The sequence below is a fragment of the Ranitomeya variabilis genome, chromosome 8 (assembly GCF_051348905.1).
Source record: "Ranitomeya variabilis isolate aRanVar5 chromosome 8, aRanVar5.hap1, whole genome shotgun sequence".
NCBI classification, from domain to species: Eukaryota; Metazoa; Chordata; class Amphibia; order Anura; family Dendrobatidae; genus Ranitomeya; species Ranitomeya variabilis.
Genome location: NC_135239.1, coordinates 120,570,316 through 120,597,500, shown reverse-complemented (window position 1 = coordinate 120,597,500; position 27,185 = coordinate 120,570,316). Strand labels below are relative to the sequence as shown.

Here is a 27,185-nt window from a genome sequence, read left to right as displayed (position 1 = left end):
GGTCTAGTTTCCAAAATGGGGTCACTTGTGGGGGAGCTCCAGTGTTTAGGCACACAGGGGCTCTCCAAAGGCGACATGGTGTCCGCTAATGATTGGAGCTAATTTTCCATTCAAAAAGTCAAATGGCGCTCCTTCCCTTCCGAGCCTTGCCGTGCGCCCAAACAGTGGTTTACCCCCACATATGAGATATTGGCGTACTCAGGAGAAATTGGCCAACAAATTTTAGGATCCATTTTATCCTGTTGCCCATGTGAAAATGAAAATATTGAGGCTAAAGAATTTTTTTTGTGAAAAAAAAAGCACTTTTTCATTTTTATGGATCAATTTCTGAAGCACATAAGGGTTTAAAGTGCTCACTATGCATCTAGATAAGTTCCTTGGGGGGTCTAGTTTCCAAAATGGGGTCACTTGTGTGGGAGCTCCAATGTTTAGGCACACAGGGGCTCTCCAAACGCGACATGGTGTCCGCTAACGATGGAGATAATTTTTCATTCAAAAAGTCAAATGGCGCTCCTCCCCTTCCGAGCCTTACCATATGCCCAAACAGTGGTTTACCCCCACATATGAGGTATCGGTGTACTCAGGAGAAATTGGCCAACAAATTTTAGGATCCATTTTATCCTGTTGCCCATGTGAAAATGAAGAAATTGAGGCTAAAAGAATTTTTTTGTGAAAAAAAAGTACGTTTTCATTTTTACGGATCAATATGTGAAGCACCTGGGGGTTTAAAGTGCTCACTATGCATCTAGATAAGTTCATTGGGGCGTCTAGTTTCCAAATTGGGGTCACTTGTGGGGGAGCTCCAATGTTTAGGCACACGGGGGCTCTCCAAACGTGACATGCTATCCGCTGAAGATTGGAGCCAAATTTTCATTCAAAAAGTCAAATGGCGCTCCTTCCCTTCCGAGCCCTGCCGTGCGCCCAACCAGTGGTTTACCCCCACATATGAGGTATCAGCGTACTCAGGACAAATTGGACAACAATGTTCATGGTCCAGTTTCTCCTTTTACCCTTGGGAAAATAAAAAAATTGTTGCTAAAAGATCATTTTTATGAATAAAAAGTTAAATGTTCATATTTTCCTTCCATGTTGCTTCTGCTGCTGTGAAACACCTGAAGGGTTAACAAAGTTCTTGAATGTGGTTTTAAGCACCTTGAGGGGTGTAGTTTTTAGAACGGTGTCACTTTTGGGTATTTTCAGCCATATAGACCCCTCAAACTGACTTCAAATGTGAGGTGGTCCCTAAAAAAAATGATTTTGTAAATTTTGTTGTAAAAATGAGAAATCACTGGTCAAATTTTAACCTTTATAACTTCCTAGCAAAAAAAAAATTTGGTTCCAAAATTGTGCTGATGTAAAGTAGACATGTGGGAAATGTTATTTATTAACTATTTTGTGTCACATAACTCTATGATTTAACAGAATAAAAATTCAAAATTTGAAAATTGCGAAATGTTCAAAATTTTCGCCAAATTTCCATTTTTTTTTTCACAAATAAACGCAGAAATTATTGACCTAAATTTACCACTAACATGAAGCCCAATATGTCACGAAAAAACAATCTCAGAACCGCTAGGATCCGTTGAAGCTTTCCTGAGTTATTACCTCATAAAGGGACACTGGTCAGAATTGCAAAAAACGGCAAGGTCATTAAGGCCAAAATAGGCTGGGTCATGAAGGGGTTAATGCTGAAGCCAAATATCCCAATTGTAGTTGTACCCAAATACCTACTTGAACAATGCGCTTGAACAACCCCAGCTAGCATAAAACATGGTGCAAGATTCATCAAAACAGTTGAGCCAGTATTTGGAGGTAAGCAGCTTTGAAAAGTCATAATTTTAGTGTAACTGGCTGATGCGCTAAAATTATGTGACTTTTGGCATTATCACCCTGCTCTGACAAAGTGAGCAGCATGGCAACCTGTTTGTCAAATTCATGACAGGTGGCAGAATTCACTATACCAGCAGCGACTCTAGGTAAGGTCTGTGGTGAGGCAAACCCTTGTGCAGTCCCCTCGTCAGGCGCACCCGACACATTAATAGGAATAAGCCTCTTCATGAATCAGGATCGTCTGACTCCAGCACATCTCATCGCTGAGTGCTCATGGGATACATGGCAGCTGGGGGCTTAGGCTACTTTCACACTAGCGTCGTGCACTGCACGTAGCTATGCGTAGTTTTGTAGGAAAAACGCATCCTGCAAAAGTGCTTGCAGGATGCGTTTTTTCTCCATAGACTTGCATTAGCGACGGTTGCGTCGGTCCGTCGCCACCAAAAAACGTTGCATGTAACTTTTTTGGTGCGTCGAGACCGTCCCCGCCTCCCCGCACATCACAATGGGGCAGCAGATGCGTTGAAAAACAGCATCTGCTGCCCCCGTTGTGCGGCGCTTTCACTGCTTGCGTCGGTAAGTCGCAACGACGCAATTCGTCGTGCGTCGTATGACGCTAGTGTGAAAGTAGCCTTACTGAATGCAGCGCAGCAAACAGAGGAGGCAGCTCAAAGACTGGAGTCAGGTAGAGGAAGCCGGAGAATCACAGGCAGGGAGGACAAGATCCAGTGCACAGTCCAGCCCCTGTGCACCAAAATAACATTAGCAGAAAAGTTCAAATGGTGACGGCACCATTACAGGCATGTCTTTACATTACAAAATTGTAGTGACAGGTCCTCTAAGGATTATCTGCATACTATAAATTAGACAGCTTACAGAATTCATGAAATTTAGTCTTTTAACAACTCAAACAGACTTCCCGCTATTTAATGCTTTGGGAAGCTCCAGAAAAAAACTTGAAAAATCTGCACAAAAAACGCAATTAAAAAAAACGCAAAAAATGCATGCAGATTTCCTGTGGAAAAAGTCCGGTTTTGTTCAGGAAATTTCTGCAAATAATCCTTGACGTGTGCACATAGCCTTAGATATAAGAAGCACACGTTGCTCCTTTTTATAAAAAAAAACAAAGGAAGAAAAAAGAAAAAAAACAACACAGAGAATGGTACTATAGGAAAGCACAAGAGATTCTGCTTTTCTAATACAGAAGATTATGCTGCCATATCATTATGAAAGTGAAAGAAAATTATTAGTGATGAGCGAGTATACTCGTTACTCGGGTTTCCCAGAGCACGCTCGGGTGGTCTCCGAGTATTTGGATGTGCTCAGAAATTTAGTTTTCCTTGCCTCAGCTGCATGATTTGTGGCTGCTAGACAGGCAGAATACATGTGGGGATTCCCTAACAAACAGGGAACCCCCACGTGTTCAGCCTGTCTAGCAGTCACAAATCATGCAGCTGAGGCAACGAAAACTAAATCCCCGAGCACATCCAAATACACAATCCAAATACGCGGAGACCATCTGAGCATGCTCTGGGAAACCCGAGTAACGAGTATACTCACTCATCACTAAGAATTATACATTAACCCAGTGCTATAACTGGAAAAACAAACCTGACTTAATACTCACTGCTGCATCAAAACTTTGAGTGAATTCTTTAAATTCAGACAGGGTTTCTCCTAAATGTACATCAGGATGGGTTGTGTTAAGCAATATGCTTACAATTGCTTGTGTGGCACAGGCATTATTTATCACCTAGTTGGAAGGAAGACACAATTATATCTATAATGATTGTCATAGTTTAAAAATATGGAACAAAACAACAATAAAACAACCCAAAGTAATATTTTAAAATGTACATAACAGAACCATTAGCCAAGATGACACAAAAAGAAAAAAAAATTGATCCAAGACAAGAAAGCAAACTCAATGCAGACACAACAGCCAGTCATCAACCACAGAGGTGGAGAAGAGGGGAAACATCGCCTACTCATATTGCTCCTATTGGTCATTACGTTATTTTAAATTTGATAGGACATCTTATCAGCTTATGTGATAGATCAACTTTACAAAAGGAATAAGGAATCTCTGCCTTATGTGTTTTACTTTATCTGATCGGATCTGGTGAAGTGATGGAGGGGAGATACGCGTCACTGCACATGATGGCGTCAGCGATGTGAAAACAGAAGTTTCCTCCAGCACACTATGTGTTGGCATGGTTTATTGAAAGTTTTATTATGAGCTGGTTTTAATGGATATTCATAGAGCAGGAGGGAGAATGTCCACGTATCTTGGCTGACTGCTAGAGCTTTTAGTGTTCAGTGTGGGCCTGGAGAGAGAACACGCCAAGGAAGTGTATGGTAAATCTGAACAGTGGACATTGCTTCCTGCGAGCGGGCTGGCCTCCGCTAGGAAAAGGACTGTTTCTTTGTTTTGCCCAGAGGGCCGTGTTTACTTTCCCAAATATGGTTTATGCTGTTTTCAATAAGCCAAGCATTTTCTTAAAGAGACAGTGTTCCGCTTCTACCTCTGTGTCCAGCTTAGTGATACTGTTGTTTTTAAACCAGGTATTGGTACTTTTGGCAGAGTGGACAGGTGCCAAGTCCTGCTGGAGAATGAAGTTCCCCTCTCTAAAAAGCTTGTCGGCAGAGGGAAGCATGAAGTGCTCTAAAATTTCCTGGTAGATGATTGCACTGACTGGTCTTGATAAAATAGGGATTTTTGTGTTACTCACCGTAAAATCCTTTTCTCCGAGACGCTCATTGGGGGACACAGGACTGTGGGTGTATGCTTCTGCCGCCAGGAGGCTGACACTAAGTAAACTTGAAAAAAAGTTAGCTCCTCCTCCGTCGTATACACCACGACACTGGCTACCAGAGAATCCAGTTTGGTGCAAAAGCAGTAGTAGAATAAAACACGAGAAATAATATAATAGCATAATTACAGAAAAACTCATGTCTAGAAAAGTTCTAACGACTGATAATTCCAGGTAAAGAAAAAACAGCCAAAAGACCATCAGGGAGGGAGCGGTGTCCCCCAATGAGCGTCTCGGAGAAAAGGATTTTACGGTGAGTATCACAAAAATCCCTATTTCTCCTTCGCCTCATCGGGAGACACAGGACTGTGGGATGTCCTAAAGCAGTCCCTGGGTGGGAAATTAACTCACCAAAAATCATCCAGAAAACGGTTGTCTATAAGTGTGCCACTGCTGCTTGAAGAATCCTTCTACCCAGACCTGCTTCTGCAGAGATCTGGGAGTGGACATTATAATGTTTAGCAAAAGTATGCAGACTAGACCAGGTTGCAGCCTTGCAAACCTGTTCTGCTGAGGCCTGGTGCCGAATCGCCCAGGAAGCACCCACTGCCCTAGTGGAGTGAGCCTTGATTCCAGCCGGAACCATCATGCCCTTGGCGCGATAGACCTCCTGAATGGTAGCCCGTATCCACCTGGCCAGAGTGGATTTTGAGGCTGCGTATCCCTTCCTGCGACCCTCCGGGAGTACAAACAGGGCATCTGTCTGGCGAAAAGGAGCCGTTCGGGAAATGTATCTCCTCAGAGCTCTCACTAAATCCAACTTATGGAGAGCTTTTTCTACACGGTGCGTAGGTGCCAGACAAAACGAAGGAAGAACTATATCCTCATTAATGTGGAACGAGGAAACAACCTTCGGCAAAAAGGAAGGTGCTGGTCTGAGCACTACCTTGTCCTGATGAAAACATAAAAAAGGAGAGCGACAGGAAAGGGCTGCAAGCTCTGATACCCGCCTTATGGAAGTTATGGCTACTAAAAATACGACTTTCCAAGAAAGTAAGGTCAAGGAAATATCCTGAAGAGGCTCAACAGGAGCGTCTTGTAATGCCCTTAAGACCAAATTAAGGTCCCAAGCCTCCAAAGGAGTCTTATAAGGAGGGACCTTGTGAGCGACTCCCTGGAAAAAAAGTCCTGACTTGACGATTAGTAGCAATTCTGCGCTGAAAGAGGACCGATAAGGCCGAAACCTGCCTTTTAAGAGTGCTCAGAGCAAGTCCAGAATCCTGGCCTGCTTGGAGAAAGGCTAGAATGTTCGGGACGGAGAAACGTAAAGGAGGCAGCTCGCGCTCTCTACACCAAGAAAGGAAAACTTTCCAAGTGTGATAATAAATTCTGGATGAAAAGGTTTTACGCGCACAGATCATGGTATCAGCTACCTCTTGGGAAAAACCCGCCTGCGTTAAAACCCAAGATTCAACGGCCAGGCCGTCAAACATAGGACCCCTGAGTTCTGGTGGAAGATCGGCCCTTGAGATAGAAGATCCGGGGCCGATCGGGAAGCCGCCAGGGAACCCCTGTGAGAAGCTGTACCAGGTCCGCATACCAAGTCCGTCGAGGCCAATCCGGGGCGATCAGAATAGCTGGCACTCTTTCTGCCTTGATCTTCTTGATTACCCTCGGGAGTAGAGCCAGAGGAGGGAACAGATGAGAGAGGAAACTGGTTCCAAGTTAGTACCAGTGCATCCACGGCGATTGCCTGTGGGTCTCGGTACCGGGAGACAAACCTGGGTACCTTGGCATTCCCCCTGGATGCCATTAGATCCACATCCGGGGTCCCCCATAGATGGCATATCTGCTGAAATACGTCGGGATGGAGAGACCATTCCCAAACGCTAGACCCTGACGGCTCAGGAAATCCGCCGCCCAGTTCTCTTCGCCCGGAATGTGGACTGCTGAAATCACAGAGTGATTTCTCTCGGCCCAGCACAGTATTTGTCTTACCTCCTGCATGGCTGCCCTGCTGCGGGTGCCCCCCTGATGATTTATATAGGCCACGGCTGTGGCGTTGTCCGATTGAATTTGGACAGGGCGACCTGCCAGAAGATGGTGGAAATGCTGCAGAGCTAGACAAACTGCCCAAATCTCTAAGAGATTGATGGGGAGAACTGATTCCAGAGAAGACCAGCGCCCCTGGGCTGTGTGGTGAAAGAACACTGCTCCCCAACCCAGGAGACTGGCATCTGTTGTCACCACTAGCCAATTGGTTGGGGGAAAGGGCTTCCCTCCGAGTAGGGATGAGCTGTTTAACCACCATGATAGCGCCTGCCTGACCTGGGGAGACAACCGGAAGCTGCGGTTGAGAGAGAGTGGATTCCTGTTCCATACTTCTAGGATTGCCTGTTGGAGAGGACGAAGATGAAACTGTGCAAATGGTACTGCTTCTATGGTTGCAACCATCCTTCCTAAGGCTACGTTCACATTTGTGTTGCGTCAGGCGCAGGTTCGGCGACGCATAGCGGCGCATGCGTCATGCGCCCCTATATTTAACATGGGAGTGCATGGACATGCGTGGTCTTGCGTTTTGTGACACATGCGTCATTTTTGGCGCAAGCGTCAGGGCGCACAGGACGCTGCATGATGCATTTTTTTTGCGCCGAAAATCATGCCAAAATTGGACGCATGCGTCACAAAAAGCTGCGTTTTGCATGCGTTGTGCGTTGCGTCGCCGACGCTGCGCCGCACAACGCAAATGTGAACGTAGCCTAACACCCTCATGCAAGATCGGATCGTATGATGATATGGCTGCTGAAGATTCCTTACTTCCCGCTGAAGGGCTAGGACCTTGTCCTGGGGAAGGATCGACAGGGCTCAAGAGGTGTCGAAGATCAGGCCTAGAAAATAGATCCTCCGAGCTGGTTGTAGGGATGACTTCTTTAAATTTACTAGCCAACCTAGACGAGAAAGAGTGTCTAGAGCGATGCTGACATTCTCCTGGCAAGTCTGAAAGGTAGGCCCTTTGATCAGAAGATCGTCTAGATATGGCAAGACTACTATGCCTTGGGAGTGCAGAATGGCCACCACAGATGACATGACTTTCGTAAACACCCTGGGGGCGCATGCCAGCCCGAAGGGTAAAGCCGTAAACTGGAAGTGTAGATTGTTTAAAGCAAACCGGAGAAATCTTTGATGAGGAGGAAAAATGGGAATATGTAGGCAGGCATCCTGAATGTCTATTGAGGCCAAAAACTCTCCTTTCTCCATTGAGGCAATTACTGATCGAAGAGATTCCATCCGAAAGTGACGAACGTGGACAAACCTGTTTAAACGTTTCAGATCCAGGATCGGTCTTACTGCTCCGTCCTTTTTGGGGACTACAAAAAGATTGGAATAGAATCCCTGAAACCTTTCTTTTAGGACCGGTGAAATGACCCCGCTGAGACGAAGAGACTCTATGGAATTGAATAGGTCCTGTCGGAGAGACTCGGACCTGGGAAGACAGGATGGGAAGAACCGGGGAGGAGGCTGACCGACCAGCTCTATCTTGTAACCTGAAGTTACAAGCTCTCCTACCCACCTGTCGTGAATTGCTTGAAGCCAGACCTGGTGAAACAAACGTAGACGTCCGCCTACTTTGTTGGAGGCATCCTGAGGAGGCCTCCAGTCACTTGGCCGAAAACCTATGAGTCCTAGATCCTCTGGACCTAGCTGACTGGAAATGCATTCTTCCCCCCTGGTTGGCCGAATAGGAGATCAAAGAGTCTCGGTCCTGATTGGGTCGACCCTGCGCAGTAGAGCCCGAGCCTGGAGCCCATTTAGCACTATGAAAAGACCTGAAACGGGCCTGGATTTGGCGACAAAAAGGCTGTCTAATCCTCTGCTGAGGAAGAAACTTACTCTTCCCACCTGTGGAATCAGAAATAAGTTGATCCAACTTCTCTCCGAACAGGCGACCCCCCTGATATGGAAGGGTCTTGTTATAGAAGGGTTAATAGGTTGCCTTTAAGTGCCTCTTGCCTTTAATTGCTAGAATTACTAGAATCTGTTAACGCAGTAGTCTGATGGTCTCCCCTTCAAGGAGACTACACTTCTTATCATGTATGTTCTCAATAGTCAGTCACAACATGCTTTTGGTACGTTGTGAGGAATAAAGGTCAGTATGACCCTGGGTGATTGTGGGGGCTACATGAGTTACATTGAAATGCATTTTGTGTAAATGGTATAAAACATTGCTTTGGCTTTTAATATATCAGATAAAAGTGACTTGCTCACAGGATGTGTGTGAGGTGTCTTTTGTCTCCAAGCGCTTGTCAATTAAGGGCATAATTCCACAATTAGGCCTCACTGGTGATCTGGCGTGCTGACATTTGGGTCAGAATGAGAACAGCTACGACAGTCTTAAGAGACTTTTTAGAAGTAGAGTCGGCCCGCCATGTTCTTAACCAGAGTGCCCTTCTAATGGCAATAGCATTAGCTGCAGCAGAAGAGGCACAGTCTGCCGCATCAAGAGATGCATTGATCAGATAGCTACCAGCAAGCGCTATCTGTGAAGACATTTCTGCCAGTTCTGCAGGCAAATCCCCTTCTTGAAGAGCCTTCGTTAAAGACTCTGACCAAGAAATCATAGCTTTAGCAACCCAAGTTGCCGCAAAAGAGGGAAAAAGGGCAGAACTTGAAGCCTCAAAAACAGAACGAGCCAAGCTCTCAATAAGACGATCCGTGGGGTCCTTAATCGATGAACCATTAGGGAGAGACAGCAAAGTGTTGGAGGCTAAACGAGACACCGGAGGATCTACAGAAGGACTTTCTGCCCATTTACTACATAGCTCAGTAGCAAAGGGATACCTAGCCTTCAAGGCTTTATGCCCCGAAAAACGCTTGTCAGGGTGTTCTCGATTACGCTGGATCAGGTCCTCAAACTCAGGGTGAGAGGAAAAGACCCTATGGGCTTGTTTGGCCCGCTTAAAAGAGACCTTATGATCTGAGGATGAGGCGAGCTCGTCCTCTATCCCCAGGGACTGATTGACGGCCTCGATCAAGCTATCCACCGACTCCAGAAACCCTGGAGTCTCAAAATTGAGGGACTCTTCCGACTCATAATCTGTCTCAACTTTCCCGCTCTCTGCTGGGGAAGGGGAACGTGATACAGAGCTCCAGGATGCAGAAGCACCTGAGGGCCTAGGTGACGCTGTGCGAATCCGCTTTCCATGCGTCTGTCTAGTGTGAGAGCGGCCCCTGCAGGCCGAAGGCTACTGAGACCCTGAGGCCTTTCCCGAGACAGATGGGCAGCTGGCCCTGACTGCCGGGGCCTGAAGGGATTTAATTGCTTCAGTCAGGGTCGCCATGGATTGCGATAAGGACGAGACCCACTGTGGTGGAACTGTCCCAGCCTCTGTCTGAGGGGCAGGAGCTGGAGGGCTGGCAGGGGGGGGGGGGGGGGGGGGGCTCCTGGGCGCGCTCAGAGTCGCAGACCTCGCAGAGGCGGTTAGACTGGGCATGCGAGAAAGCAGAGTGGCAAGCTACACAACCAGTATATAGGACCATGTGAGATCTACCCTTTCTAGACATGGTAATCCGTAAAGGCTATACACAGAGCCCGAGATACTGATAGCTGGGGAGAAGCACTCACCCCAGTCCTGTGTCCCCACGATTACAGAGTCGGCTGCCAAATGCGGTACCTTTATCCCCAGGATGCTTCAGGGGACAGGACCGCCCTGTTGCGATGCGGCCTGTAGTAGGCCTGAAGCCGGGGCCTCGATTTTTCCCCGGCGAGGAACGGAGGGGAGGATCCGGAAGCAGAAGCGGCGGAGGGGGCGGGGCCTCACAGTGCGGTCTGCTGGCCAGAAGACGCTGAAAGACCCGGAAGTGCTGTAGAGAGGCAGGCTGCAGCCTGAAGCCTGCTGGAGGCTGAAGCGCCGACCGGTCCTGCATTGCTGCGGCACCGGCAGCGCGCACCGCCACATTGAGTTTACCCCCAGCAAGGCTCTGCAGCGCCAGCACCGAACCGCAAAATGCACCAGAGACCACAGCAGCGACGGCGCCCTGGGGAACGCGGCGTCAAGACGTCTGGAGGACGGAGCCCCGGGATAGCTGGGAAGCGGCAGCCTAGCCCTACCTATCCTGCAGGTAAACACCAATATCCGGAGCCCCCCTTTACTGCCCCTTCCCCCAGCCGGCATATAGAAAGAATCCAGCGGGGGAGGCAAAGACGGTGCAGGAACCCTGGCTCCATTATTTACTTAGAATAAGGAGAGGGACCGTCCACCACCCCATCTATCACCGTGGCATAGCAGGGTGTAGAAAACAAGGGGGGATCACACGGACATCTGGGGGCACCTGTACAGCCTAGGGTCAAATACCTCAGGGTGGTCAGGGCCAAGTCCGGTGAGAGATCCCAAGTCGCGGGGAAGGATACGTGTAGGATACTCGCATGTGCTTGCCCGTTGTTGGTTTGGGGAGATCGAACCCTCAAAAGGGTCCGTCACCAGCTCATCCGTATAATGTTGAAAAGAAGAAGGGGTCCAAAAAGGATCCGGGACTCAAACGTGTGCCTCCTTGAGACACTAAGCATGAACTGGATTCTCTGGTAGCCAGTGTCGGGGTGTATACAACGGAGGAGGAGCTAACTTTTTTTCAAGTTTACTTCGTGTCAGCTTCCTGGCGCCAGAAGTATACACCCACAGTCCTGTGTCCCCCAATGAGGTGAAGGAGAAACACAGTGGACCTACACCAGCAGGTGACATGGCTCCCCAACCCATCACTGATTGTGGAAACTTCACACTAGACCTCAAGCAGCTTGGATTTTGCGTCTCTCCATTCTTCCTCCAGACTCTGGGACCTTGATTTCCAAATGAAATGCAAAAGTTACTTTCATATGGAAACAACACCTTGGACCACTGAGCAACAGTCCAGTTATTTTTCTCCTTGGCTCAGGTAAGACGCTTTTATTGGTCATGAGTGGCTTGACACAAGGAATGAGACACTTGTAGCATATGTCCTGGATTTGTCTGTGTGGTGGCTTTGGAAGCAATGACCCCAGCAGCAGTCCACTCCTTGTGAATTTCCCCCGGTTACTTGTGCACCTTTTTCTACCACACTTTTTTCTTCCACTAAACATTCCATTAATATGCTTGGATACAGCACTTTGTGAACAGCCAGCTTCTTTAGCAATGACGTTTTGTGGCTTACCCTTCTTGTGGAGTGTGTCAATGACTGCCTTCTGGACATCTGTCAAGTCAGCAGTCTTCCCCATGATTGTGGAGCCTACTGAAACAGACTAGGCGACCTTTTAAACGCTTAGGAAGTCTTTGCAGATGTTTTTGTTAATTATTCTAATTTACTAAGATAATGACTTTTGGGTTTTCATCGGCTGTAAGCCAATATACATCGACATTAACAGAAATAAACACTTGAAATAGATCACTGTTTGAAATGATTCTATATATTAGTTTCACTTTTCATATGGAAGAACTGAAATAAACTAACTTTTTGACGATATTCTAACCTTGTGAGAAGCACCTGTATGTATAGTACAAGAAATCAGGCAATCTTGAAGTCCCCTAAGGAAACTATTTAATACAGTAAAAAATAAATATATATAAAAAATAAATAAATAAAAAGAACAAGTTCAAATCACTCCCCAACTTTTGCCCCATTACAAATAAAACAAACAAAAAAGAAAACATGTAGTATTGCTACATTCATACAAGTCTCTTCTATCAAAATATAAAGGTAAATTAATCCAATCTGTAAACAGCGTAAGGAGAAAAAAAAAAAAGAAAAAAGTCAGCATTACATTTTTTTGTGGCCACCGCAACACTGCAATAAGAGAAAATTAAAACACAGTATCTACCCCAAGATGGTATAATTAAAAACATCAGCTCAGGGATAATAAAAATAAGCCATCACAGAGCCCCATATTCAAAAAAATGAAAACATTAGAGGTCTCTAAAAACAGCAACACAAGCAAAACACCAAGGTTATTTACCGGTATCCGGATTCTCTTCTCCGGAACCCATGACCGCACACCTGAGAGATGGATCCGCCAAGACAGGATAGGAAACCTACTGAAATAAAAGGGCAGTACCTCTCCCCCGCTTCAGTTGGGTTACAGAGCATGAGAGGTTAAACACATAGCAGCACCACATTATAAAAAGACAACCAAACTATAGCGCAAAAGGTGAGAAGGGGGGTGGGCGAATACACAGGTGCTGTCATGGGTTTCAGAAAAAACGGCTACTGGTAAGTAACCCTGGCGTTTTCAGTTCATCCATGACCGCACACCTGAGAGATTTTTCGAGAAATTAAACACATTAGGGAGGGACCACCGCTTGCAGCACCCTTCTAACAAAGGTCAAGTCAGCAGAGGAGGACAGATTCAGTCTCCAGTGCTCAAGAAAATAGATGGTGAGGACCAGGTAGCGGCCTTACAGATCTGATCAATTGTTACCTTTGCCTTTTCTGCCCAGGAGGTAGCCACAGCTCTGGTGGAGTGAGCCTTGATCCCTTCACCCCATACACCTTTCTGCCACCCTGAAAGGCTACGAATAGGAACGTGTCCTTTCTCCCCTGACTGGTCATGGACATATATTCTAACATACACTTCCTCACGTCTAAGGTATGGAATTTTTATTTCCTTCTGTCTGTGCCTCCCCACGCCCGCATGTACACTAAGGCCCACTGGACCTGCAGACGGTGCCCAGGCATGTGCCTGTTCTTCCAGTGCCAGGACAGGAGTGGGTAAAAATACAAAGAAGAAAACAAAAACAAAACCTTCAGCCTGCCCGGGTCTCAGCATGAGGGTTCCCGTCATCACAGGAAACTCCTGAAACGGGGTGAGGTACCCCCCTTTTATTTCAGTAGGTTTCCTGTCCTGGCTGGACAGATCCCTCACTCAGTTGTACCGTCATGGGTGAAGGGAAAATAATTCTGTAACAAATATTTGTTTTCTGAAAAGACGTAGGTAAACACTGGCGCCCCACGTATGGATATGTGTGAGAATCGAGATTACTACAGAGAGCTTCTGGTGGTTAAAGCAGGTCCTGTGTCCACCTGCTACAATATTTGTTTTCGCCACTTAAACACAAACAAAACCAAAAAAACAATACATGTTTGAGATCTGTGTACTCGTACTGACCTGGAGAATCATATTGCCAGTTCAGTGTTACCATATTGTGAACATGGTAAATAAAAAAAAAAATAAGAAGAATTGTGGAACTGCACTTTTTTGGCAATTTCACTTCACTTCATTTTTTTCCCCAGCATTTCAGTGCACCACGTGATAAAAATAAGGATGTTATTCAAAAGCAAAACTCATCCTGCAAAAAACGTATGGTTATGTGGACGGAAAAATACAAAAGAAATGGCTCTTAGAAGGGGAGAAAAAAAAAAATGGGAAAAAAAAGAAGTTTCATGGGGGTGAAGAGGTGTACACCAAAACACTAAACATAAAATACCTTGAAATGTTGCAAAAGTTTTGCATAACACAAAGTTGAGCAAATATTTATTACCAGTATCATATTACTACATATGACATAATAATCAGGGAGGGAACTAACCGTGCTCTCAGGATGGACTCCTGGAAACATAATTACCAGTAGGTCTAATACCTATTTTCCAGGACGTCCCTCCTGGCAGCACCATGGAGAATACCAAAAGGGTGTTCACTGCCTGGAGAACCTTCCTCCCGAAGGCAGTTTGTTGGCTAGATAATACGTCTAATTTGTAATGACTACAAAATGAATCTATCCTGGGCCAAGTCGCGGCTTTACAAATCTGGTTTCTTGATGCCCCCGCCCTCTCGGCCCATGAAATTGAAACTGCTCTAGTCGAATGAGCTTTTAAGCCTTCAGGGGGACCGATGCCTTGTGAGCGATAGGCTAGAGAAATTACTGATGTTAACCATCTCGTGATTGTGGCCTTAGAGGCTTTCTTCCCTCTACTCCCCCCCCCCCCCCAAACAAAACGAGCAAGTTATGGTCCTGCCTCGAATTACGAGTGGATTCAATATAATCAATGACAGCCTGTCTGACATCTAACGCGTGCAGGGCCCCCTCCTTCTCGTTTGAGGGATTTTCACAGAACAAGGGCAGAACAGTTTCTTGGTTTAAATTTTGACAGAAAGCTGCCTTTGGAACAAACGCAGGGTCTAATTTCAGGATTATAGTTTCATCCCAAATTCGTAGATATGGGTCCCAAACAGACAAGGCCTGGATCTCGCCTATACGTTTTGCTGTGGTAATGGCAATTAAGAATGCAGTTTTCATGATTCGGTGAGAAATGGACATGTCTTCACCCGGGAAGAAAGGTACTGAGCATAAGGACTTAAGGACCAAATTAAGATCCCAGGGGGGAACTAAACGCCTGATTGTGGGGCGCAGACGCTGTATTGCCCTGACAAACCTTATTACCCATGGGTGAGAGGCTAGACAGTTGTCAAAAAAGGTGCTTAAGGCCAATATCTGTACCTTTTGGGTACAGGGTCTAAGACCCTTATTAAAGCCCGCCTGAAGAAATTTTCAGACACTTGGGACATCTGGTTTCTCTGCCGTCAATTCGGACCTGCCACCCTCCAGACAGAACTTCTTCCAGATCTTATAATATATCGCATAAGTAACTGGCTTCCTGCTGGCCTGAATCATGGTTATGACCTGGTCCAACAGCCCCTGAGCTCTCAGGATGTCCCGCTCAGGATCCAAGCCGAAAGATTGAGTCTTCCAGGCTCCTGATGGGAAACTGTACCCTGGCGGATGAGATCTTCCCTCTATGGAAGCAGCACTGGATCTTCTACTGCCATCATTCCCAACAGCGGAAACCAACTCCGCTGGAATTAGCGCTATCGGGGGGGGGGGGGAAAGCGTAGGAGAGGGACCGTCCCCATCTCTGACTTAGCACATCTACACCCTCTGGGTTGTCTGAAGGGTTGAGCAAATAAAACCTGTCCGTCTTCGCGCTTTTCCTCGTCACGGACAGATCTATCTGAGGCCTGCCACAAATACTGGAATAGCGGGGGCGTGGCCTGGCTGCAAGAGGGATCGGTCGCACTTCTTAGGAGTTCCTGCCTGGCTCTGGTTTAACACCGATTTTTCAGGCCCCACAGAGTCAAAAATAACTCCTCAGAAGGAATTTAATGTTGTGACCGTCCCCAGAAGAAATTAACAGCAAGCGGTGCACCTCACCCCAGCACGGGACCCGTGAACCTCGGAGGGAGAGAGGGGAAGGGAAAGAGACGCCGCCATCTTTGACAGCTTATGGACCCTGAACACAGCATCTCTCTTCGGCTTCAAAGAGGTACGGGCAGAACCCTCCCCGGACACACTTCCCCACCCCAGCTCACCGCTTCTGCAACTTGCCGCCTCCCAGCGTTGGGGCCCCTCGGGGTCCGGTGATTGCTGTGGTCCCCTGCGTGGTGCGGGTTCATCGCTGCTGCGGCCCGGTCACTGCGTCCTACCCAGGGTACCTGCTGAAGAGCCCAGTCACACCTGCCGGTAACGTCGCTGAGTGGGCTTAACGTCCTCGTCGGCGCTCTGAGCTCCTTTCAGCCCAGCGGCTGTCTTGGTGAGACGGCGCATCTCTGTGGGGAGGAGACGGACCTGGGGATTTCCCGCCGAGCCCGGCACCATTTTGGTTTCCTCACAAGGCGCAGAGAGAGACCCCTGTTAATCAGAGAAGGACTGCTTCCACTACGCTGTCCTTTGCTGGATCCTTTCTCCAGTCAATAACTGGGGCTATGAGGTGGTGATTACTGCGGCACTCTCCATATACCGGACATTGCCTCGGTCCCCTTGCGAGATCGGCACCATCCTCCCCTCCCCTCCTATAAATAAAGGTGCACCGAACAGACACACTATAAACAAGATTGTACTCATACAGACGTCCTGCAGGATAGGACTTCTTCTCTATAACAAACCCAACCACGATTGTCTGATCTGGTCACTACCATACAATTGAGAAGGTCATATTTAAGCGTTTTGAGACTTACTGTCCCTTGCCTTGGTCCTCAGTGCTCAAGTCATTTCTAAATATAATTTTATGTTGTTTAGTTTTTTCATTTTCTTTTTTCCTTTTATTTCGTTTTTATTGGAGGCACACCTTGAACTTCTCTTAAAGCAAGAGCGACATCTACTGATCAAACTACTATTTGTCACCTGTTACACTGCCAGTGTTGAACTTCTCCTCTATGAATACAGCTTATGACAGCTAGGAATACAAAAGATATTTTATGGTGCTGCTACGCCATCTAGTGGCAGCATAGAAGTAATACAATTTATTTTTCCTCTTGTCCGGTCACTGTAGTCGATCTGGTGACAATCTTCTTCTCTATTCAAACTGTGACAATGTATAACTCTCTTCAACCACATTCACAGATATGATGACCTAAATGTGATACTGGTGCACAGGTGGTGATCTTCAAAGCGAGCGCTATATTTAGCTAGAATGGTTAAGATTCATAAAGAGCGCAGCAAATCTTCTCTTCCGGCTACAAAACAAGACAAACAAAGTGCGATGGAGAAGTTCCTAAAACACAAACCTTCACTGGTCCGGTCTACCCATAGGATCTCCCGCTCCAACACCAAATTGGATGATCCTGGCGACGACTTAGATTCAAGTGATGAAGCCTCAGGAAGTGACACTACTCAGATGGACTCTGGAGGAATTTCAAAATCTTTCCTTAAAAAGGCTCTAATTCAAGCAATGAAACCGCTGATTGCAGAAGTCTCCGGCCTACGGGAAGATATTCAACATATTGGCAATAGGGTTGAGTCTCTGGAATCCACTCAGTCTTCTCTTATAAGTCACTCCAACAAAATTAAAGACCATTTAGACTTCCACAAGTCTCAATTAAACATGGTATCCCTTAGCTATAGAGGACCAAGAAAACCGGAGCCGCAGAAAAAATATTAGAATTAAAGGGATACCCAAAAGTGTCTCCAACGAGATACTTGAAAGATCAGCCAAATAAATATTTGCTTCCTTATTGCCTCAAGAACGATGCGATCAAATAGTCATTGAGAGGATACATCGCTCGCTCAGGCCTAAACCTAAAGCCACAGACCCCCCTAGGGATGTGATATGTGGTCTTCTCAATTACTTGGATACTTCGGCAATTCTAAATGCTTCCAGAGATAATAAAAACTTATCCTACTTAGGTTCATCCATTCAGCTATATCAAGACCTAGCACCATCGACTCTCGCCAAACGAAGAGTTCTAAAACCTCTCCTTGACACATTACGCACGAACAAGATATTATATGAATGGCTATTCCCTTTCGGCCTGGCTATACATGGTGGAGGAAAACAAGCCACAATCCACCATCCAGATGACCTCGCCAAAGTCTGGTCTACATTTAACATCGAGGCCGTGGATGTCCCTTCTTGGCTGCCTCTAGATATGACGCTAAATGTTCCCCCCAGTCTCTACCCTTTGCCGGACCATGGTGCATGGTCTCCGGCCAAGAGTCTGGCATCTCCGAAACAAGGCAAATCTGGAAATAAAAAGAAACCACCTCCTTGAGTTACTTATCTGCTAATTTTGCTTCCTATCTTTGACCGACAGTTAGTCCCGATCTTTCTGTTGTGACCGGATCGGGTATAGTTTTTTAGTTTGAAGTTCGATTGGTTGATGGAATTTTTCCTTTGCATGGTCTTCATTATAGATCTTATTGGTAGTTAATGCTGATATTCTGTTTGCCACTTGTGCGCCTGTTATGGACTGTCCTGTCTGTTCCAGGAGGATGTCCTGGGCCCCCACCTCTGCCACAGACGGGATTTTTGATGGTTTTATGTTATATTTTTTCTTTATCAATGTTCTTACTGTATTTCTGGTTATTTTGTTTGTTCAGTACGCAGGTACAGATGTCACTCCATTTTCTTTCATAACTCATGTCCGGTAGCGCTTCAAAATCAGCCACTTTAGTGGCGGCTTCCTATAATGTGAAGGCATGCGCTCGCCAAGGAAAAGAGGGCAACTGATGAGATTTTTATTCTAAAAATTCTAGTATTGCATTTTTCCAGGAAACCCATTTTAAGAAAAATAGGACCCCTGATACGTCAAGAACACAATTCCCTATATGGTATCATAGCACTGGCTCCACTGCCTCAAGAGGAGTCAGCATAGCTTTTAAACGAAATGTTCCTTTTACCCTGAAAGATATTCTGTCGGATGCTGATGGGAGATACACAATGATAAAAGGGCTATTAGCCAACACAAAAGTCACCCTTTGTAATATTTACACCCCAAACCAAAACCAAATTGGTTGGTTATGCCAAGTATTGAGCACCCTTAGATTATTTAAAGAGGGGATCATAATATTGGGAGGGGACTTTAATGTTACTTTCAACCCAGCGATAGATTCATCATCAGGGAAATCCTCTATCTCACAAAAAGCATTAAGAAAATTACATATTAACCTACAATCTTTAAACTTAATTGACCCGTGGAGAGCACTATATCCGACGACCAAGGATTTCACTTTCTTTTCCTCTCCCCATAATAATTATCACAGACTAGACTATCTCTTAATTCAATCTTGCCACCTCCAACTGGTGAAATCCGCGAAAATAGACGTCATATCCCTTTCAGACCACGCACCGATTTTCTTAGAAATACACATTAAATCACTTCCCCTTACCTCCTTTACTTGGACGCTAAACAAAACCCTGCTAGGATCTAGTTCCTATGTGACTAAGTTTTCCACTTCCATTAATCTTTTTTTTTTTAAGGAGAACTGTCTTCCGGGCACCCCCATGCCTCTGGTTTGGGAAACACACAAGGCTGTCCTGAGAGGAGAATTTATAGCCTTAGGCTCATATTTGAAAAAAGAAAGGTCCAAAGAAGTAATGGCTGTTCTGTGGAAAGGATGCACAAACGCTCTCAGACAGATAAAGCTCAGACTGAACTCATTTCACTTAGAAGATCCTTGAAAGATCTTTTGAACATACATTCAGCTAAGATATATATGAGAAGCCAACAAAAGTTCTACCTTCATGGTAATCGAGGTAGCAAACTTATGACATCTCTCCTGAGAAAGCGTAGTGGGCGTACTTTCATCACACAATTGAAGGGTTCGAATGGCCTAATTATTTCTGAGACCAAGGACATTGCTAAAGAATTCAAACAATTTTATGAGAATCTTTACAATCTAGATACACCGGGGGACATGGGAGAGCCCGGGACAGCTTTGGAAACAATAGATGCTTTCCTCTCCTCGTTGAGACTACCCTCATTGTCTTCAGATGACATCTCTTCTTTAACAGCCCCAATTACTCCTGAAGAGGTTTTGGAAACTTTACCTAACATTCCTAATGGAAGGGCCCCGGGCCCTGATGGCCTCCCCATCACCTACTATAAAAAATTAATAAAACCCTTATTACCACACATAGTAACACTATTCAACTCTTTTCTAGCGGGGCAACCCCTCCCGAAACAAGCTTTAGAAGCCTTTATCACAGTTCTGCCAAAAGAGGGTAAAGATCCCAATCTCTGCTCCAGCTATAGACCTATATCCCTCCTTAACACAGATACGAAGCTATGGGCAAAACTTTTAGCGACTAGGCTAGGTAATATACTCCCCAAGTTGATTCACTCGGACCAGGCGGGTTTTGTGCGTGGAAGGGAGGGCAGGGATAATTCAACTAAAGCCCTCCAATCTATAATGTATGCTAGGAGGCGGAACCTACCGCTGACTCTCTTATCTACTGATGCCGAGAAGGCGTTTGATAGAGTAAGCTGGAGATATATGGAGAGGGTCTTGCATAGGTTTGGTTTTCCTCTCCAGTTCATTACAGCAGTCTTCTCCCTGTACTCCTTTCCCACTGCCAGAGTCCGGGTGAATGGCGTTTTATCTGATGTTTTCAATATCAACAACGGTACTAGGCAGGGATGTCCCCTGTCCCCTTCCTTGTTTGTATTGGTCATCGAAACGCTAATACAAAGAATCAGACAGGAAGACCAGGTTCAGGGATTACGGATAGGTAGATTGGAAATAAAAACATTGGCATTCGCGGACGACCTACTTTTCCTTATTTCTAATCCTTTTACAGCATTTCCCATTATCCTCAATATACTTAACTATTTTGGCAAACTATCAAACTTCAAAATTAACAATACTAAATCGGAAGCTCTCAACATTACTTTATCGGCCTCTCAGCTAACCAAATTGCGTAAATTAACCCCCTTCTCCTGGTCCACATCCTCCATAAAATATTTGGGCGTGTGGATCACTAGAGACCCCATGGATCTATTCGGCTCTAACTTTTCTCCCCTACTAAAAAAACTAGATGCACTGATGAAATCGTACAATTTACCCACTTTATCATGGATAGGACGTATCAATGTATTTAAAGCCTATCTCATGCCTATATTATTATATTGCATGAGCATGGTACCTATTCGTCTTCCCCTCACTTTCTTCAAAAATATAAAGTCCTTAATAACAAAATTTATATGGAGAGAAAAGCCAGCTAGGCTACCTTTTAAATTGCTAACATACCCCACCTCCTGCGGTGGTTTAGGATTACCTGACCCTTATATCTACTACAAGGCTATATATCTAAGTAGATGGCTGAGAATCACAATTGGCCTCGAGAGAGGTATTCTAGACATGATAGATGTAGCTTTACTGGAAAATGAGGGAATCCCATTCTTGCGGTCACGGTCAAAACCAGCGGCTTCGTTAAGATTAGATGACATAACTTTAGCTACCCTACATATTAGACGAGCCGTGTTGAACGAACTCCCATCAGATTCATTCCCATCACCCTTAACCCCCATTGCAGTCATTTCCTATTTAGTTAACCCCAATTTCGAGGATTCATATAATCTATGGTCGAAACTCCCTATGGATTCCCTTGCTAATTTCTACGAAGGTAAAACTATTAAAAACAATATTTGGCCTGGTAACGCCATGTCATCCCCAAGAAATTTTTTACAAAAACACCATACTAAACGTATTCTTACGGAATTCAGAGAACGATTCCCAAATAGGTCCAATTGGTCGTGGTTGGATCTCATGCTTAAAACGGGTCTAACCAGATATAAAGTTATATCTCGCTCGTATTCCCGACTCATTACTCCTCCTCAACCTTTTAAACCCTCTTTTATTTACTCCTGGGAATCGGAACTTAATTTTACTTTTTCAGACGATCAGATCCTAAAGATGTTGAAGTTTGCCCGTGGTTTCTCTCGATGCATCCTTTTGCAGGAAAACGCATATAAGATACTAACCAGATGGCATGACGCCGGTCAGACTCCGGCAGTTGGGTTTGTCGGATTCTGACTTGTGCTGGCGGTGTCGGACCACCCAGGGGAGCCATACACACATATTCTGGGAATGTTCTGGGATCAGAGAATTTTGGGAGGGTATAAACTCAACGTTTAAAAAACTGAATCTAATTAAAACCAACCTGTTAGCTGTCGAGGCCATTCTCTCATGCCCGACACATAACTTCAGGCCCTCCAGACATGGTCTTCTCCCCTTAATGCTTAGTGCGGCAAAACATTTAATAACCACTTGCTGGAAGAGTGAGTCCCCTCCAACACTGGGCAAATGGTTTAACAAAATTGACAATATTTATAGACTGGAGGAACCCTCAAGTTGGGAAGCGCATGTCCATGAGCGTTTTGTTTCAAATCGGCTCCCCTGGAGAAGGTTTCGATCCGACACGCCCTGATATTGTTAATCTCTTGATCTTGCCGCTCTTTAGAATTCATGCTACCGTATTGCCTGTTCTTGAGTGATATATTCATGCGTACTTGAACTGAACTGTTATGTTTACTGTTCTCCCCTCCTCTTCCCTATTTTCTCCCCCCCAGACCTCATCCCCCCCCCACCCCCCTCCCACCTTTTCCTTCTTTCTCCATTGGTTAGTCTGGATTCGTTTATCGTCATTATTGAAACGGTTATGATTCACTGACTTTATCATAAAATGTATGTAACGTTTCCAGTCTTTATTTTAAATAAAGAATTTACAAAAAAAAACAAATACTGGAATAGCTCGCCATTTAATTCCCAATCTGTTGAGCAGATCCTCCGTTTGCTCAGGTAGTCTGCTACGACATTCTGGGACCCCTCGAGATGGACTGCCGTTACTGAAAGGACTGTTCTCTGCCCAGGAGAAAAAAAAAATAAATAAAAAATCACATCTGCCAGATCCTGTAGCATTAGATGTCTTGGTCCTCCCTGGTGGCGCAGGAAGGATACTGCTGTCACATTGTCTGACATTGCCTCCTAGACGAGCCTGGTTCCATCTTAGGGCTTCCCACGTGGCATAGAGTTCTCTGTGATTTGAAGACCTGGGATGTATGTCTGCTGGCCACTGCCCCTGGAGGATCTTCCCTTCCAGGTGTGCTCCCCATCCCCACTTGCTGGGGTCTGTGGTAATTAAATTTGCATGGGGAGGAGATACAGGCTGAATCCACCACAGTAGAGACTTTCCGGCGGGGGATAAAGATTAGTGATGAGCGAATATACTCGTTTCTCGAGATTTCCCGAGCACGCTCGGGTGTCCTCCGAGTATTTTTAGTGCTCAGAGATTTAGTTTTCCTCACCTCAGCTAAATGTTTAACATCTCTTAGCCAGCTTGATTACATGTGGGGATTCCCTAGCAACCAGACAGCCCCCACATGTACTTATGCTGGCTAACAGATGTAAATCATTAAGCTGCAGAGATGAAAACAATCTCCGAGCACTAAAAAATACTCGGAGGACACCCGAGCATGCTCGAGAAATCTCGAGTAACGAGTATATTCGCTCAACACTAATAAAGATAATTTTCTTGTCGAGGGAGGACTGACGATCCCAGACTGACAGGACTTCCCTCTGCAAGGCTTTTGAATGAAACTGTGGCCAGCGGACACATGGGATACAGGACGTCATAAGGCCAAGACCTGCATTGCGGACCTGATGGACACACGACCCTTCATGACTTTCTTCACTCTGTTCCGCACCGATATGTTTCTTTAGAGGCAGGAAGGATATTATGCGACTGGATTCCAGCAACACCTCCCAAAAAATAACCTTCCTTTCTGGGGCCAAGTCCGATTTTTGCCTGTTTATGACCCAGCCAAGGGATTCCATAATGATTATAGTCCTTTCTGTGTGCTGCTGGAGTTCCTCTACTGAGCCTGCTACCAGGAGGAAATAGTCCAGGTATGGTACGATGATGATGCCTTGGCTTCTTAGAAAGGCTACCACTTCTGCGCCCAGCTCGATAAAAATTCGGGGGGGGGTATGGGGGCTGAAACCAGGCCAAATGGAAGGCACTGAAACTGAAAGTGGCAGGTCCGCTCTTGAAACCTTACTGAAAACCTCAGGTATCTCTGATACTGGATGGACAGGAACCTGATAGTAGGCTCTTTTTAGGTTGAGGGTGCACATTAAGGCATCTCTGTCTATTAGTTGGACCGTGGTTTTTACCGACTCCATCCTGAATTTCTTTTATTTGACTCGGGTGTTTAAGAGCTTTAAGTTTATTATTGTGTTAGACTCTCCCGATGGCTTCATGATGGAGAACAGAGAAGAGTAGTGACCCTCACCTGTTTCGGCCTGGGGAACTGGGACTATAACGGCCGAGCTCATTAGATCGTTTAAGTCTGCCTCCATGGGGGAGCCTGACTCCACTGTAAGGGGAGTGATGACTGTCGGGGGAGGGGGAAGCAAACTATCCTGTATCCTTCTAATATGGTCTTTAAGACCCACTGGTTCTGGGTGATCTGGGACCAGTTTGCCGAGAAATGCCAGAGGCACCCCCGATCAAGATGGCATCATTGCCTTTTTGATTTTGAGCCTGGTCCAAACAGGGAACTTCTACCTTTCACGCCTCTACTGTGGGTACTCCTGTAGGGACCCCTAGAGGACTTTCCTTGGCTCCTATACTGTCTCTGAGAGGCAACTGGCCTTCGAAAGGACAGATTCATTTTCCCCCTCTCTTCAGGGAACCCTTTATTTTTCTCAGCGGCCTTCTCTAGGATGTCATGCAGAGCAGGACCGAACACTCTCAACCCAGAAAAAGGAATGGAGCAGAGCTTATTTTTTGAAGCACTGTCCCCCGACCAGGTTTTCAACCAGATAGCTCTACGAGCCACGTTAAAAAGTGAACTATTTCTGGCCGAGAATCTCAACAATTCGGCTGATGTGTCAGCTAAAAAAGCCGTAGCTGATTTCATTAGAGGAAGGGAAGCCAAGATCTCCTCTCTTGGGGTTTTATTAGTCAGATGCTCCTCCAGCTGCTCCATCCACAGAAACATGGATCTGGCAACTGAGGTAGTGGCTATATTCGTCTCAATTAAAGCCGCTGATGACACCCAAGCTCTTAAGTAGGTTTTCCGCCTTTCTGTCCATAGGGACCTTAAGGCTAGACGAGTCTTCAAAGGGAATGGACATCTTTTTGGCAACCTTTGCCACCGGCACGTCAATCTTGGGAATTTCTTCCCAAATTTTAGTGTCCTCTGGATTAAATGGAAGACGTCTCTCAAAGTCCTGGGATATCAGTAAGGCCTCTCCGCATCTTCCCACTCCCAGGCCTCTTTTCACACAGCATGCAGTTTGTAGCACTGGGCGGCCCGCCTGTATGTGCGTTAGTAATAGGCTGTAAACCAGATGCTCTGCATTGCCTGTGTGAACAATGCCACATACAGACTATTATCGCTTATCTTTCTGTGCACTAATGCCAAACAGCCAACACTGGATTGAAAGGGGTTGTTTCATCGGTATTTTTTGCACCTGTTTTTTGCCATCATTAATCGGGTCCGATGCGCCCTGCTGGTGCATTTGTTTGGAGGCTTCAGCAGGTAATCATCTCTGCTCTTTTCTCTGTGATTTTTTTCAATTTTCTGGAGGATTTTTAAGTCCTCTTTTTGTGTCTGATCTTCCCACTCCCCCAGAACCATAGCCCGAATGTGATCATTCACTGGGAAAACGTGCTGTTTTTGTGCTGAGGGCCCCTGAACATTAAGTTCTGTCTGGACTGCGGCTTTGGGACCTCCTACACCTGCATTGTGTCCCTGACAGCTCGGATTAGCTCATCTGTATCATCGGACGAAAACATATCTTCTGCCTTGTTTCTGACCTTTCTGATACTTCGCCATCTCCCTGGTCAGACCCCAGGGAATAGGAGCCCTCATCTGAGCTTAGCTCCATCTCCCACCTAGCTCTCTTAGCACCTGGGCCATGGCTGGGCGGCTGCGGTCGAGAAAGAGTGGACATGGAAGCCTGGACCTCTTCCCGAATCAGGGACCTCATTCTTGGATAGGAGGGATGGCTGTTCCTCCCTCACGATCTTGGCCGTACATGTCACAGAGGGTCCTGTTAACTGTGTCAGGGAGCTTAATGTGGCAAATAGGGATCTCCTGGACTCCACAGATGCTTTTCCCGGCCGCTTGGGTGCAGGCAGGGGCATTGTTGGGGATCCTTTTTCCTGTGCATCGCAAGAGAGGGACCAGTCAGGGCCGTGAATAGGAACAGCAGGATTGCGCACAGCACACTTACCCCATCCTGCTCAGTCCTGACTGCATCCTCCATGGCTGCTGCCGCTGCTGTCCTGCGAGATCCAGGGAAGCCACCACCGCCTGTCTCGCTGCTCTCTGCATTCCTCTGTAGAATGCACACCAGCCCGATGGGTGTTGCAGGTCTGGGTCCTCCCATCTTCTTATGATCGCCGCCCTCCTGCTTCTGCCTGGCCCCCCGATATTGCGCTCCTGCGCAGGCGTACTTATCTGCCCTATTGAGGGCAGACCAAAGTACTGCAGTGCGCAGGTGCCGGGAAAGGTCAGAGGCCCAGCGCCTGCACACTGCAGTACTTTGCTCTGCCCTCAACAGGGCAGATAAGTACGCCTGCGCAGGAGCGCGATGACGGGGAGCCTGTGAAGCAAGCAGGAGGGCGGCATCTCAAGAAGATGGGGGGCCCCGGACCTGCAATGCCCATCGGACCAAACAGCCCCCCCCCCCCCGGGTGAGTATAATAAGACTTATTTTCTTATCTTTCAGGTGGGATCAGAGGTTATATGCAGTATTATAGAATGCTGTATAATAGCCCTGAAATGCGTTGGCCGTATCTTATATCGGCCAAACATAGTGACAGGTTCCCTTTAATTATGCCAGATGTAAATTCAGTAGGTGTAAGGACTTGTACATCTGTTTCTGTCTGCTGTTGCCCTCAGTTCAGTTACTTTTTCCCTTACCTAAGATGGAGTCACTGGCCTCACGGGGGACCATCTTGTTTCCGGTCAGACTTTCCTTGTTCCTGTCTGTGGTGTATTTAAGGGAGCTCTGTAAATATACTCATTGCTTGAGTATCTTGTTCTTGACTTGTGATCAAGCTGGAAGAACTGCTATCTTGCTGGTTTCTTAGTTACTTTGGGATACCCCGTCTGTCTCCGGATCTACGTCTCTTTGTCGTAAGACTTGTTTCCCTGGATCTGCGCTGCACTCGTCTCTGCTGCTGGACTGCTCCCTGCTAGGAGGCCCGGTCTCCAGGTCACTGGATCTGACATACTTGGACTTCCACGGTCTGTACACGTGCTTACTGCCTATCCAGCTGTCTGCTACTATCCTGCTGTGTCATAGCTGTTTACCTGCATACCATCATAAATATTCTTGAACTCTTAACCTG

General features: G+C 46.2%; 1 protein-coding gene across 3 annotated transcripts in view; it reads right to left on the bottom strand.

Moving 5' to 3' along the window:
- UCHL5 (ubiquitin C-terminal hydrolase L5) overlaps positions 1 to 27,185 on the bottom strand; it is a 329,337-nt gene that overhangs the window by 250,199 nt on the left and 51,953 nt on the right. For 2 of the 3 annotated variants that reach the window (XM_077278008.1, XM_077278006.1), the window contains exon 4: positions 3,458 to 3,583. The exons of the other annotated variant lie outside the window; for it this stretch is intronic. In XM_077278008.1, coding sequence (XP_077134123.1) covers positions 3,458 to 3,583 — 126 coding nt within the window. The remainder of the gene's footprint in view (positions 1 to 3,457; positions 3,584 to 27,185) is intronic. 3 annotated transcript variants of the gene reach the window in all.